Below are 15,395 nucleotides of genomic sequence, written 5' to 3' on the forward strand. Positions count from 1 at the left end.
CTGTTGCGTTTGTCTCGTTTTGCGCAGTGCACCATTTTGTGTGCTGTGCACGAGAACACCAGACTAGCAGTGTAAGTCAGTGCTACACGAACACTGAAGCATATGCCAGTAGATCACAGAGCATGATTGCGCACTGAAACACGGTAGAAAATGACATACAGTCGACTCTCGTTACAACAGACCTTGATAATCTGACAAAAAACGTCAGTTTTATCCGAAGTCCGTCATACCCAAAACACCTCACTGCCGAAACTTTCGTCGCAATGTCTAACAGCTCTATTGCAAAGAGTGAGTGACGAACATCCAAAGTAAAAAAACAAACAAAAAGTCGCAGTTTCACACAAAAGGCGCAGCATCGATTGCGATAGCAAATTAAGCAAGATAAGTGCAGCAGCAGCAGCAAGCGAATTGACTTTTGTGCTGTCTCTCGCTTCAGTGCAATTTAAACGTCTAAAGCACAGCGCATATGAAGCTGCCGGCACTGGGCGCACTTTGCTCACATTACAGATCGCTTTCAAGATACGGCGCCCGCGTGGCTGCGCCTTTAACAGCCAGCGGAGTAGAACCCCCCTCTTTCCCTCCCTTTATTAGGTTTATTATTTCTGTAAACCTTAATTCATCTATTTAAACAACAGATCAAACAAATAACTGCTGTTTCCTTGAATAATTCTCCAAGTCGCGTGTCACTATGAGCGACATCACAGCACTACCATGTACGTCGGCGCACTTGCGTGATATACGTAGACTCTCGGGCTGGGAGCGCGGCACCCATGAGGAAAAATGCAAACGACATTTGGTTTGAAATTTAAGCTCTTCCCGCAGCGCATAGGGATGTACTAAGACTTAGCAGACATGATCGTTAGCACACATTGTATGCACTGTGCTTGTCAGCTCAACATGGCCAGACCTGGTGAGGGGCCCGTTAACAAAAGAACTGCTTTCTCTAATACAGCTGTCGACTCTAATCCATCTTTGCTGTTGTTATAAGCACAGGGGTGGCGTCACAACTAGTCTTACATTGGTGGAGCACTGCAAGGCTGCAATTTTTGTACGAGACTCGTTGCTGTATGTGAACAGATGCTTCTAAATAACAACAAAAGGTATTTCTTTACACAGGCAACTAGCGACGAGCGTTGCACAAAATCTGAGGCTTGTGGCGGTGCTTTGCCAGCACACTGAGGACTGTGAGAACATGAGGGCAGAGGTTGTATTTTGAAGCAATATTTTCATTTTACCTCTCTTGTCATTCATGAAAGTAAGTGCCCGTCTGTGCAATAATGGCTGTGCAGCTTCCTTAGCCAATGACGAAGAGCTAAAAGAGTGGAAATTGAAATAGATTGTTATAAAATATGCTCCAAAGACTTAAAAAGCCCCTGAATGTGCATGTGCAGCAGTTTGAATGGCACATTATGTTCCAAAGCACCCTTTCTCTACGTACTGGAAGTCGTGTGCTTCACTGTTCACATTTCAATCTGGCTAAGAGTACTACCCGACCTTCAGCCACTACTGTGTGCACAGAGTGCAGAAGCATAACTGCGAGTCGGCCTAGTTGGAACAGATTCATCTTAAAACTTTTTGTGCGCAAACAAACAGAGATGAAGAATAGGAGTTACACAAGGACGAGCGCGGATGAGACATAAGAAAAGCACTCGGCCTTGTGTTGCTCCTATTCTTCGTCCCTGTTTGTTTGCGCACAAAAAGTTTTAACAGAGTGCAGAGTTGGCGATGTTTGCAGAGTTAGGTGTAGTGCGGGTGAGGCCAGCAGTTTGGCAGCACAGTTGATCTGGCACATTTCCAGGTGGCTGGCAGCTCGCATTAGTTTTGGACTACTGAATCAGACAAGTTAATAGCAGTGCCGTGTACTGCTAGATTTCACTTTCAACATGATCAGTAAAGTAAATCTTCATTATAGCTATAAAAACATTAATTATATGCATTTATAAGAAATCTTTTTTCATTAAAAGAAAAGTTCCTAATCTATGGAAATTGTAAGGAGACTTATGATTACCTCATTACATCCTTTAGTTCATTATAAACTAACAAGGATTGACTGTATTTATCTGGAAAAAATTACTTGTGATGATGAATGCTCTTTGTACTTGCCAACTTAAAAATTACATGAGAACAATGAATGAGACACCTGCATTTGCTTTTACACCCTGTGGCCTTTCGTTATGCTGCTTATTGATCCACAGTTGTAGTTCAGTGGCTATGGCATTCTGATCGTGACAGCATACAGAAATGATTGTGTTCAAAGCCGTGGGCTCTTCTTAAAGAAACTCAAGCATTCAAAATTTATCTGGAGCTTTGCACTACATAATCTCTCGTCTCTCGTATATCTGTATTGGTTTGGGACATTAATAACCATGAATCAATCAGCCAGTCACACTCCTTAGCATGAGAAGACAAAGCTACACGAATCACTTATAGCTGTAGTCTTGAGTGCCAGGGTCAAGATAGCAGAATTTAGTGTGCCATTGTTCTATCTACTATTTATTCTATGTTTTAGGTACCACGAAAAGAGAACTCAGTGGCATCAGTACAGCCTTCAACGTTGCAGTGCATTTTCTGGAGCTACTGGTATTGATACATAAATACAGATATGCTAGACATGCTATTGACATAAATGTGTTACAGGGTGCTATGCTTCATATTGATCGTCAGGAGAGCCTAACCAGTCACTACATTTCAAAGAATGGAAGAATCGAAACAATAGAAGTCAATAATTTAGCAGGGTCAAGTGCAATAACTGAGTTGCAAGTATCGCCCTGGGTTGTCGTCTCCCTCCATCCCATGTCTGTAGCGGTTTTAGTCACAATGGAAGTCCATGTTTCATGTAGCCATGTGCTAGCCTCCTATTTTAAGGCTGCGCCTTTAAAGAACAGACACAAAATTTCAGTCTCCCTTTTTTTGCTATGTTCGATAGCTGCCAATTCAGTAATCACATTATGATTCCTCAGTTCCTCGAACGTGCAATAAATCGTGAATTATAACATCTTTTTATGTAAGATTCAAAAAGCAAGCGAAATTGTTTGGCATATCGCTCGTTTACGAAAGCAACCCCTTTACAGCATGAAAATTGGGGTTGGGGGCATGTGGTATCACTGATGCATGAGTCGGCGCAGTAGTCAGAAGCCTCATTGTGATTGCCTTATCAAAAACTTCAGTTGATAGGATAATAGGGGAGAGAAGGGCAAAGGTTGCACATTCTAACAGAAATGACAGCAGGGAACCAAGCTTATTATCCTGTGTGGAACTCAGATAAGCCCACGTTCGAAGGAGAAAGAATGGTCTATGCGGTGTGCGTCCAGCTTTTGGGAGACAGGGTCATCATGTGGCATGGTGTCAGCGGTTTGTGACCATTACATCTGATATTTGGGATGTACAGAGATGACTTGTAAAGAAACCCTGCACCACAAAGCAACTCTCTATTTGACACACATTTTGAAATTGCCCCTAGAAGAGAATATAACTGGTGATTTTTTGCTCGTTCAAGGAATTCTAGTGCAACGCTGTTGTGTACAGGGTTGACTGCTATCTAATAAAGTAGAAAAAAAGAAAAAGCAGGACAAAAATTTTTTTCTGTCTGTAACCCTGTACGAAAGCAGTTGGCCACTACCTGTAACACATGCAGTAGCTCTTATTGCCCCCCCCTCCCCCCGCTTTTTCATTTTCTCTCTTTTTTTTTCTTTTTCTTGATTAACACCACAGAGCCATGCTAGCAGTCATGTCTGCCACTCTTGAGCTCTTGTCTGCGTTTTGGTTGGCTCCTCCCCACGCACCTTTTTTAAAGCGAAGCTTTCTTGGAATCTTCCTTCGACAAGCTGTGTATATACATGGCAGGAGTGTGGCAGAGAGGAAAGTCAATGCTAGAAACTCGTTCGGACCTTTGGCATGGCATGTGCACAGTACCCTTGAGAGCTGTAATTATCTGTGACCCCCCTCAAAAGCATTGCAGAAACTGGCGCTGACCATTCTATTAACATGCAAGTCCAGATGGGACGTAGATAAAACTGTAGAGAGGAGGGGGGGGAGAGGAGGCAGAGAATGGGTGGAACCGACGCAGTCGCGAAACGAGTGAATAAGAGCCTTGCCACTCTTACAGTTCCCATGCAGGAGGAGAGGGCAGGGGAGGGAAAAGATGATGTGAGAATGCAAGGAAACAGTGATTGTGGGCAAACTGAAGGTACTGCACAGTGTGCTTCTGTTTTTTGTGAAAATAAACAGAATGCAAATTTGTCAAGTGGACAACTGACGCAGTGTGTGCAGACGCAAAGTTGCATTAAAACACCCCAGGGTCTAGGCAACACTATGGAAGCGATCACATGTCAAATCAACACTTCTGTGTCTATTGCTGTGATGGCTGTAATGTCGTAACTGTGACAGCTATGACATTACTCGAGTTTGTGGGCTCAGTCCCGACCATGGCAGCCGCATTTCGATGGGAGTGCAATACAAAAACGCTAGTGCACTTAGCTTTAGGTGCACGTTAAAGAACACCAGGTTGTCGAAATTTATTCACAGTCTGCCACTGTGGGCGTGCCTCATAATCCAATCGTGGTTTTGGCACGTACAGCCCCATAATTTAATTAAAGTTTTAACACTTCTGCCATGATGTGATGTGCCATGGGTGGCAGTGATAATGCTCAAACCTCTCAGAGATTATGAACAATGGCGCACAACAATACCTCAAGGGCACACGTCTCCCTGTGTGCTACTCAGAAACAGCAGTGGTGTGCGTGAGGCAGGGCTGAGCAAAGATGCTTTGCAACTGTATCATGATGCGATACAAGATACTCTGGCAACAAGTATTTGAGATACAGATACAAGATACTACCTGCTTTAGTAAAAGATACTACCGCACTGACTGTATTCGATATGATACTTTCCATCTCTATCTTAAGATACTTCGGTACATTTGCAAATTTCTTATTATAGATCTATATAATGTTGCAGGAAACATGTATGCACAAAAATGTTTGCTTGCAAAATTCTTACCAACCTTGTTTTATTTGAATGAAATATCTGTTAGTATCTCAAAATTGATGAGAGTCACTGCTCCGCTTGCCAACCAGCTAGCAGGCTGCCATCTAATAACAATGTCAGTAAGAAGCCTCTGCATGATGGCGCAAATAATGCTGTGGAGCTTTACCTTGTCCGTAAACGTATTGCTGTTTACACAATTCTGGATCACCGGACAGGTGTACAGCAGCAAAATGCTAGTAGCAACATTTTTATAGCGAAGCTGTATACCTCTATTCCCAGTGCATCTGTTGTGTCCGTGGGCAAAGATGTGGGTCGATCCCGGAGATAGTGCAACACCGTGCCAACCCACAGCTGAGGTGAAGCAGGCTTGAAGCAATCCACCTCTAATAATAATAATAATAATAATAATAATAATAATAATAATAATAATAATAATAATCGAAATAAATAAATCAAGATGAATATTATTTCAAATCGATGGGTATATTGGAATCGTGAACACCACATGGACTGACGAGCTGGAGGCATTGCCATATACACAACTTAGAAGAGTGATGGTTTGGGCTAGTTGGTTTTCCATGAGGCTGTGTGGTGCAGCACGAAACGAGATATTATATATATATATATATAAAACCTTGTATCAGACAATAAGATTTCAGTTGGCAGTGAGCACTTGTCCTAGTTTTTCTGTATCCCTTGTCCCACTTCGAGCTGCACCACACAGCATATACGCAAAGGACAAAATATATGTGCAACCATACACCCTTGACTCGCAAGAGCACAATGCCACTGACTGTGGGGATGTCTGTTGCCATACAAACGAAAGATGGAATTGTGATATCCATTGAGTAAATATCCTTGGGAATACCCAAGGGAGATATCGAGAAGTTCATGACCACGCATTTTGTATGGGTTAGCCGTGATGACCTTACCCCACTAATCATCGTTGGAGACATCAATGTGGACATTTCAATACCATACAAGAAATGATTCGCTCAGTTTGTGCTAGAAGAGTTCGGTTTGAAGTGCCACACCAATCCAAGTTAAGCTACTCAACAGCGGTCATGTATAGATTTAACTTTGGCCAACATTCTGTCTAAGGTTGTAACCGAACCAGTCAGTGTATATCACGGTAATCACAAAGCTATCATCGCTACTATTACCAAACGATGAAAATACATACATGTACCCTTGTCTAACCCTGTGCGATGTGCTACGCCTTTTTGTGACGCATCGTCTATACAGAGGGCACATAGAGCTGCAATGACCTTTCATATTCTTTCATTTTTCTTGCGCTAAATACTGTAAGATGCAACAGGGTTAGGGCAATGTGTCCTCGCTACTTATCTCAAAACCTGCCTCTCGGTCCTACTGGTCGGCGACCCTTTCAAAATAAATAACTCACAGCAAGTCCTTGATTTCCTGGAAATGTCTCTGCTAATCCTATGTTTTTCTATCTACGTCACAGAACTGTATTATAATATACCGAAGGAAGATGCAGTCAAGATGGTTGAAGAATGCGTTGACTTATACGATTGGGCAAAATTTCAATATGTTTACAAACGTTCTGAGACAATTTTTTGTACGCCCTGAAAATGTGCCTAAACTGGGCGCTTATTAAATGCGAGGGGGATATTTTCATCCAGAAAGAAGGAATTGCTATTGGATCGTGCTTAGCTCCTGTGTTGTTGGATTTATGTCTTGCGGCTGGAGACAGATGACTTACAGAAATGCTCAAGGTCACTAGTGTAATCCAGCGCTTCTGATATGTGGATGATTATCGTTTATGCACCGAGTATAGCAAACTTAGCGCTATTACTGCCAAGGGACTGTTAAACATGTTCCAGGAGGCACACAGCAGCCTCTCTTTCATGCACAAATTAGTGAAAGATTCAAGAATACGATTCCTGAACCTAAAAATAAGCCAAGGACATGGCCACACATGTTGTTCATATAAAACCGAGGAGAAAAACAAATTTTGTGCTACGACTTGAGCCATTCAAAGGTTATTAAAAAAGGAATAGCAAAATCGGGCAGTCACAAATAGCCTGAAGTGGGTACCCTGACAACATGATACTAGTGCAAATCAGGGAGCAAATGATGACGCAAATCACACGGCTGAGAAAGCGTGACAAAAATAGTCAGGACAAACATAAGTGAGCTGTTATTGTTCTTTACATTCGCAACCTGTTACACCGCCTAAAGGAGGTCGCAGAAAGGCACGACGTAACAGTACTGTTTTGAGCACCGATCAGTCTAAGGGCTGTGCAAGAAAGTGAACTCGGACAATGAAAACGCGCAGGGAACTTGTAGCGTAAAACATGCGAAAAAATATGTAGCTTGCAAAAGTAATGTAGTGCGCGGGATTCCGCTTAAATGTGGCAAGGTATACGTGGGCCAGACGGGATGCTGTCTGAAGGACAGGCTTAGAGAACATTGTTATGCATGTAAGCAAATAGCCGTATCCAGCAATCTGGACCATGCATTGTAGAATGTGCAAATGCACAGCTTTCTTTGACAAGGCGAGAGTCATTGCTGAAGAAAAAGATAAAATGACCAGGGAAATCCGAGAAGCTTTAGAAATGGAAGAAAACCAAAGCTGCGCGAGCACACCTTCAGTCATGCTTACTGAAGCTGAAATCACTTGCGCAAGGAATGCATACACACACAGAACACACTGATATAATAACAACAACCAAATATGTGAGAATGTGATCTCAGAGGGTCCGTTGTAACCATTGTGCACGCAGTTGGAATGTGTCATTGTGTGCTTTATAAACTGTGCTATGATCTAACAATAAACCAATTGGCATTTTGCGCTCCTCTGTGTCACTTTGTGTTCGCTTCATATCCAGTGTTCATTTCGTCCTTGTTGTATCTTACTGTACTTAGCCGAAGAAAGATGAATGCACACCAACTAGCCCAATTCATAGCTCTTCTAAATGTTATTTTATTTTCTACTTATCTGCTGGCGTAAAGTGTTCGTTAGCGACATCGTCATTAACATGCAATCCTTTTACGATTTTTCTTCTACAAGAAAACTTGTGCAGGCCAAAATGTTTCATACATATTGTAGTGGCACAAAGCATCGCAGGGCACCACCACTATTCACACTACTGCCACTTATAGCTCTGATTACCTGGTGGTTTATAACAGTAAGAAATTTAAAGGTGAGCTAAAAAAAGCAAAATATATCTAAGTAAAATAGAAAGGTGGTTCCATATCACACAATCACATTGAATACGTAGAAACATGATACAGGCAGCATTGCTAATAGCTGACATTTAAGCATGAAGTATTGCCAGCTTACCTGTTCAGGTCAGACAGTGGAAAAATTCAGTGCCTGTGGAAAATAGCTTAAAATGACTCGTGTGGATGCTCATAAAATAAACGGAGTATTTGGTATTTTACTGTTTTTTGAATCCCCTTCCTAACGTCAAGCATTCATCAGACTTCGTAACAAAGCACCACGCAAGAGAAAGTTCAATAACGGCACTATAGCGGCATCAGAATTTACACGAAAGATGCCGCTCGCATTGGCCTACACAGCACAGTGTGGTGGCTGGGAGCAAATGTCATGGCACCGATACAACTAAAAACAAAAAATCAAGGAAACGAAAGGTTGGCTGCGTGTAGACATTCGCGGGCTTGTTTTTGTCGAGACGGCACGAGCGCCACCACATTACTCTGCTCCACCAATAGGGACGCACAGACCTCACTGCCTGCCCTCGCTAGAGGGCTCTGGCAGAAAGATAAAAGAATGTCGCTGCTTTTTAGTTTTATTCAGGTAACTTAGTGGCAGCAGTATCAGGTTGAGAAGCAAAGTTCAACCAACTTTTATAGTTTCACACTGCGGTGTTGCGATAGCAGTATCTTGTATCTTAAGATGCACAATATTCTTTTATGTATCCGAAATACAGATAATGGTACACTTCTTGCCAGACGTGTTATGATACAGATACAACATACCCAAAAAGTACCTAAGATAGTACCTAAGATACATGTATCTTCGGTACATCCCAGTACTGATGTAAGGTAATATTTAACATCAACTCGTCACTCTCCTATTGGATTAAATGCTGAAGAAAGTACACATTCACTGGCAACATCACTGCTAATTATCATCACTCGAAGCAAATAGCATAGAAAGCTTCGCTCACTTCAATTCCCACAGTGCATGGGATCCACATATTTTTTTTCCTTGTTCCTTTTGGTTGTTTCACTTCACTGTGTGCTTTATCAAGCTGGTAACTCAACATTCTGTGTGTTCATGTGTGTTTGTGTTTCAGGAAGAAACATTTTTGAAAGGGGTGGGGATTAAGTATTCAGTACTACCTATATATCCATACAGTATGTATGTCTTACAAAATTTTGACAAGCAGATTCACATGGAAAGGGACCACACATAAGAACACAGTTTACAACTGTTATTGAAGATATCACTGACTGGGAAGTTGACATCATACTCTGTTCTTTTGCTGGACAAGATGGACTTTCCTTTTGGGAAGAGGAAATATGTAACTCCAAAGAGGACCAGCTTCTTCAGCATGGTGCTTTGTGTGGAAGAGCAGAGTTCATCAAGTGGATGTGGCCTCCATAGACCTCATTCATGAGCTATGCCTACTCAGTGAGCAAACAGAAATTGTGACTGGCTGTCTGTGTTTTCTAAGCTGAAAGTGTTTGAATGAGTTATACTTACATCAAATGAGTTATACTTACATCAACTACTCATAATAGTGGTAGGCATTGATGTACTTGTACACATGTGTGTATGAGAACAATTTTTTATTGCCTTTCTTAGGAATGAACTACTTAGATAGGTAGGAAACAGTGTAAGAGAACATTGCAGCTTTGGGAGTCATACTGATGCAAAAACACACTCATGGGGCCATTGTATGCAGTAAACATCAATAGCGTGAGACTAGTAAATCAGATGTGTTGACAGGGGCCATCTGGATCCTTTGAAAAGTGTTCCACACTTGCATTGTGTTTAACATAGGTGCAGGTGTCTTGAAGCAATTCCATCATGAGGGAAACAAAATGGCCTTTTTTAACTGCCTAACACACCGCTCATGCGATTGTTTGTTTGCTCTTGTCTCTGTCCATTCACGTTGTGTGTCATACCTGCACAAATGTAATGCGAGATTTTTTTTACTAAAGAAGAAATGGGATGCAATTATAATGTTGAGCTCACTGTGCATAATTCAACCATTGGACTAGGCTTAAAATAGGATGTGGTATGTCACCTGCTACTGCAGTGCTTGCCTGCATTGAACACCTGCACAGTGCCAGTATGTAGTATGTATGAGCGTGGATACCTCATCGTGTTATACGAAAACTGGGGCACTGCATCAGTGGGCAAGATGCGAGCAAACTTGACAGTTGGGTGAAAAGACTAGAATAAGTTCCATTGTGTATTTTAAGAGCCATTTCTGTGAGATAGGGTGTTGGGTATGTTTATTGGTCAGTGGCTTGCACATTTCATTAAATTGTGGAGTTTAATGTCGTGAACTGCAAAGTGCATAATGGGAGACTCTATAATGGAAGGCTCTGAATTAATTTTGACCACCTAAGGTTCTTTAACATGCATCTAAAACTAATTACACAAGTATTTTTCCATTTTGTCTACATTTAAATGCAGTCAGGAATTGAACCCACGATCTTATGCTGAAAAGTAAAATGCCAGAGTCACGGAGCCACCGTGGCGGGTGCACACAGTGTGCATGTGTAAGATCTCGTGTTGGTTCCAGTTCAACTTTAGTAGGTGAGTACTCAGCTAGCATTTCCATTAATGGAAAAAAAATAGAGCGCAGGAATCACAGGACAGAAAGAACATGACACAAATGACACAAACAAGCGCTCACTCACAACAACAAAAGAAAAGTTGTGAGTGTGCTGTTGTTATTGCATTCTAGTTTTTCCAATAATGAAATACCAAGAAGCCCAACTATCCATCCTATTGCAGTCTTTCCATGAACAATTCATTGTGTGATGCTGGGTGGTTTGACAGCATTTCCATGCTTGTTTGAGCATGGTAATCTGTTTTATTGCAACTGGTACGACATGTGGACTAAATGCAATGTGGCAATCCATTCTGGTTGTAGTTTTGATGCTTGGCCCCTCAAGTTTGAAATTATGAAATCAAACTACAGGATTAGCGAAATTAAGTAGTGTTGAATAACAGAGGTCATTCAAGCTGTAGCAGAAATTGAAGACCACCACTACTGTGACTGGATAATGCCAGCTGCTGCATGTCAGAGTTGCACTTACTGCTAATGAGATTTGAAGTGCAGTCTTTGTATGCACAGTGCTGGTCCATCATTGCAGTGTTTTTTACTTTCTTGCAAAGTGCTGTGTGTGTGTGTGTAAAATGCCAATCAAGAGACCATTTGGACCTACTATTACTGGATTCAGCGCTTCTGTTGAGTTTTAAAAGTGACAAGCATTTCTTGTCTGACTTCAGTTTGTATGGATGGATTTTTAAGACCACACACAGCCTAGCATGAATTGGTGCTTTCTTCATGCAGGAGAGCACAGTGATAAAGATGCTGCCTTCTGGTGACCTGATGACCTCAGAGCTCCAGGTACAAGTTGACGAAAAAGGAGTTGAGTTCATTGTTGCCAATACTGCTGAGCTCAAGGAAATGCCACAGCCCACTGTTCAAACAGCACCAACAGTCAGCCGGAGCAAGCGGCGCAACCAGGTATCCTCAGAAGCACCTTCACAGAAAGGGGTGGGTGACTGCTACATTTGTCCACAGTGCGTCAACTTGAATTGCTTGTTTGAATGCAACTGTGGGGTCTTTTTGTTTTATCCTTTTCCCCCCTCTTTTTGTGTGGCAGTTCTCACTGAAGAGTTTGAAAACATAAAAATTGCCCACCCTAATACATGTAACCTCGGAGTGCACTAAGCACCCTCATAGGCCAAATAGCAGTAGTAGAATGGAGCAGTGGGAGGCACAGCTTGCCTGCTCTGACCTGGCAAGACAAAACTCCTTAATTAGCCAGGTCAGGCAGGTGGCAGAAGCCAGTGGGGCCCTGAACTGAGATGCTCCAGCCACCCCTACTTAAAATCTCTTCCTGTCTAGTAAAGTTTATACGTATGCATGCACCCGCACACGCATGGAGTCTAGAAAGACTTCATCGTGTCACGTGTAGGTGCCACTGGTAGCATCTGAGGTGAAACAGATTTTGATGACCTGCTTAGGCAGCACTGCACCCATCAGGTATGCAGATGCACTTGGTTTCCTGGAGAGCCACATAGAAATTTTTACACTACAGCATGCACTATATTCTATCTCATGCATGTACACATGCTGTGTCAAACTCGTTTCAAGTTTCTGCATACATGTGGTGCATAGCATGCTGCAGGCCATGCTGCAAAGTGTTTGGGAGAGCTTGAAAGGTATAATTGTGTAAAGCTTAGCTAAGGTAGTTAAAGAATTAGAAGTCAATCATCTAGTTGCCCACACAACCTGTATACGAAGGCTTCATGGACTGCACACAGCCTGCAGTCCTGCAAAAAAAGAATTTTTGGAAGCACTGATTTGCATGAAGGAGTAACAGTAGAAATCCAGACTGTACATATAGAAAAACTTGCTCTGCTGCCAGTAAATTTTGGTATGTATAAAAAAAAATTTCACATTTAATTAAAGGCCTTCTGCAACGAAATTTCACTTGGGCTAAATTTGCTATAAATGCATAGCATATATTATCAATGTAACCTTGGCAAAGTCATAGGACTGGTAACTATAATTTTCTTATTAGCTGCCTTTACAGAGTGTTTAAGCAGACGACGCGTGCACCTGGCATTGGGCGGTAGTGGTGTGGATACGGCGAAAGTCCCAGAACCGTACACAACTCCCCGCAGGGGCGTCTGCGTCAGCAGGCGTTTGGTGTGTGGCGACACCACGTACCCGAGCACACGAGGGTTGGACCCTCCCGCGTGTAGCCGTGCGCGGCTTAGCCGTGTCTGGGGAAAGGGGGATCCTGGGGGTTGAGCTGATGCTGGGTGTTTGGACCTTTAAGGCCCCCCGGCGGAGGCAACACACCCCTTTAGCCTCTGCTTCACATAGACAGCACCCCCGGACTGACCCACCCGGGGGAAATCAGTAGTCGCCTCTTCCTGTCTCTCTCCTCTCAAACCTTCGTCTTTATCTCTCACTTTATATCTTTCCTGTCTTCTTCTCTCTTCCATTTACTTCCTTTCTCCACGGCGGCAAGGGTTAACCTTGTGTGGATATCCTACCTTGGGTACACCATATTGTGTTATAGTGATGGCGTACAGCTGGCGTCGTGCAGGCTTGTACACAAGCTCTGCCGCGTCCCCTCGTTGGGCTCCGTGGTGGGCGGTCGGCGCTGTTGCCGAACACACACACTTTCCTATGGCAGCTCAAATCTCTGTTGTCCATGATCGGCGTCTAAAAAGATGCCGCACCGAAGTACCATTTCAATTCTCCTTTCGAAGCAACGCTCCATCTTTCCCCAAATACTGTGTAGTCCACAGTGAAAGCAACACGCCTGTTAGAAAACTCTCTCCATTCCTGGTAGCTAAATGCCTGAAAGATAAAATCTGGCAGACATACAAAGCCTCAAAAATGTCTAGCGGGGACCTCCTCCTAGAACTGAATAACAAAGATCAAGCAGATAAGCTGTCTGAACTTACCAGTATTGGTGAGGCGACAGTGACTGTTTCAGCCCACAGAACACTTAATATAAGCAGGGGAGTAATATCTGAAGAAGACTTTATTGGTTTTAGCGATCAACTGCTGGAAGGTTTCCAGGAACAAAATGTCACCAAAGTACAAATAGTAATCTGCAGAAACGATCAAGAAATCCCCACTAAACATGTTATACTCACCTTCGGAACAAGCGTAATGCCTACCTCTCTCAATGTCGGTTATGTCAAAGTCAATGTGAGACCATATATCCCAAACCCCAGACGATGTTTCAAATGCCAAAGGTTTGGACACGCTTCACATGCATGCTGAGGACAAACAACTTGTGCTAAATGCAGCTCCAACGAACACCAATCTGAGAATTGCACCTCTTCCCCACATTGTGTTAACTGCAAGGGAGATCACCCAGCTTATTCGCGGTCCTGCCCTTGCTGGAAAAAAGAAAAAGAAGTCATTGCACTAACTGTTAAAGAAAAAATCTCGTTCTTCGAAGCCCGAAAACGACTGTCGTACCTTTCGCGACGCAGTTATGCCGATGTGACGAAGGTGGGGGCATCGTCACAGAGGCCTGAGGAGTCCTGGGAGCCCACGCACAGTGGTCCCGTAGTGACGCCTCCCGCCCCCGTGGTGGAAGCAGCTAGTCCTGCTCCATCATCTTCGCAGGCCCTGCAAACACCAGCCCCGCAGGGCCCTAAGATCAAGCGAACACCAAGGCCCGAGACACGTGTCTCGGCACCAAACTCTCGGTCCTCCAGAGCCTCAGATAGAGCGATGGAGGTCGACGCAAAAACTCCGGTGTCATCGACACCGAAGGACAAGTGCTCTCTCGAGCGCTTAAAGAGGGAAACTCCCAATAACTACCCTAAATAAGAAGGCGATAACCTAATGGGTTATCGCTCCATTGTATCTGCCTTCTTCATATCCATGTCACCTAACATCTTTCTTATCTCCTATTCACTCGTTAATATAATGTTTACCTTTCAATTTTATAATGGCTTTTATGATCCATTGGAATTGTAGAGGTCTCTTAAATAACTTGGGTGACATCAAAGACATGCTAATTAACTTCGCTCCTGTGGCCCTGTGCCTACAGGAAACAAACCTAGGCGAAAAACACAAAAACATTTTAAAAGGTTTCATTGTTGTACGGCGAGACCGTACGCAGACGAGCCGGCTGTCAGGTGGTGTAGCCATTGTTCTGCAGGGCGGTATTGCAGCCAGAGAAGTTCCTATTAACAGTCACATAGAAGCTGTTGCTGTCACCGTTTTAGCTCCTAAAACCATCACCATTTGTTCAGTATACATTCCGCCGCGTTCAAATTTTACTGTAGAAGATCTAGAGTTAATTTTAGACCAGCTACCTGAACCATTTTTAATAGGCGGTGATTTTAACGCACATAACACGTTGTGGGGTAGCAAAACAACTGACACCAGGGGTCAAACACTTGAAGATTTTATCGTAACAAACGACATATGCCTTTTAAACACCGTTGCGGCAACTTACTACTGCCCAAGCACAGGAGCTATGAGTTGCCTAGATCTGGCACTGTGCTCTCCCTCTCTTTTTGGAGATATTCAGTGGAGTGTTATTGATTACCCCTATGGTAGTGACCATATGCCTGCTGTCATTAAAAGAACATCTCCTTATCCTACCATCCCACTGAGGCTACCCCGCTGGAAACTTCATCTAGCAGACTGGGCTCTCTTTACTGAAACGGCCACTCTGGATAA

At 43.1% G+C, this 15,395-nt stretch overlaps 1 protein-coding gene across 4 annotated transcripts in view; it reads left to right on the forward strand.

Moving 5' to 3' along the window:
- Positions 1 to 15,395, forward strand: part of LOC142592732 (zinc finger protein 341-like) — an 85,517-nt gene that overhangs the window by 36,284 nt on the left and 33,838 nt on the right. For 3 of the 4 annotated variants that reach the window (XM_075704353.1, XM_075704363.1, XM_075704336.1), the window contains one exon: positions 11,514 to 11,720. In XM_075704353.1, the coding sequence (XP_075560468.1) occupies positions 11,514 to 11,720 (207 nt within the window). The remainder of the gene's footprint in view (positions 1 to 11,513; positions 11,721 to 15,395) is intronic. The other variant, XM_075704345.1, reaches the window with a different exon arrangement.

The sequence above is a fragment of the Dermacentor variabilis genome, chromosome 1 (assembly GCF_050947875.1).
Source record: "Dermacentor variabilis isolate Ectoservices chromosome 1, ASM5094787v1, whole genome shotgun sequence".
NCBI lineage: Eukaryota > Metazoa > Arthropoda > Arachnida > Ixodida > Ixodidae > Dermacentor > Dermacentor variabilis.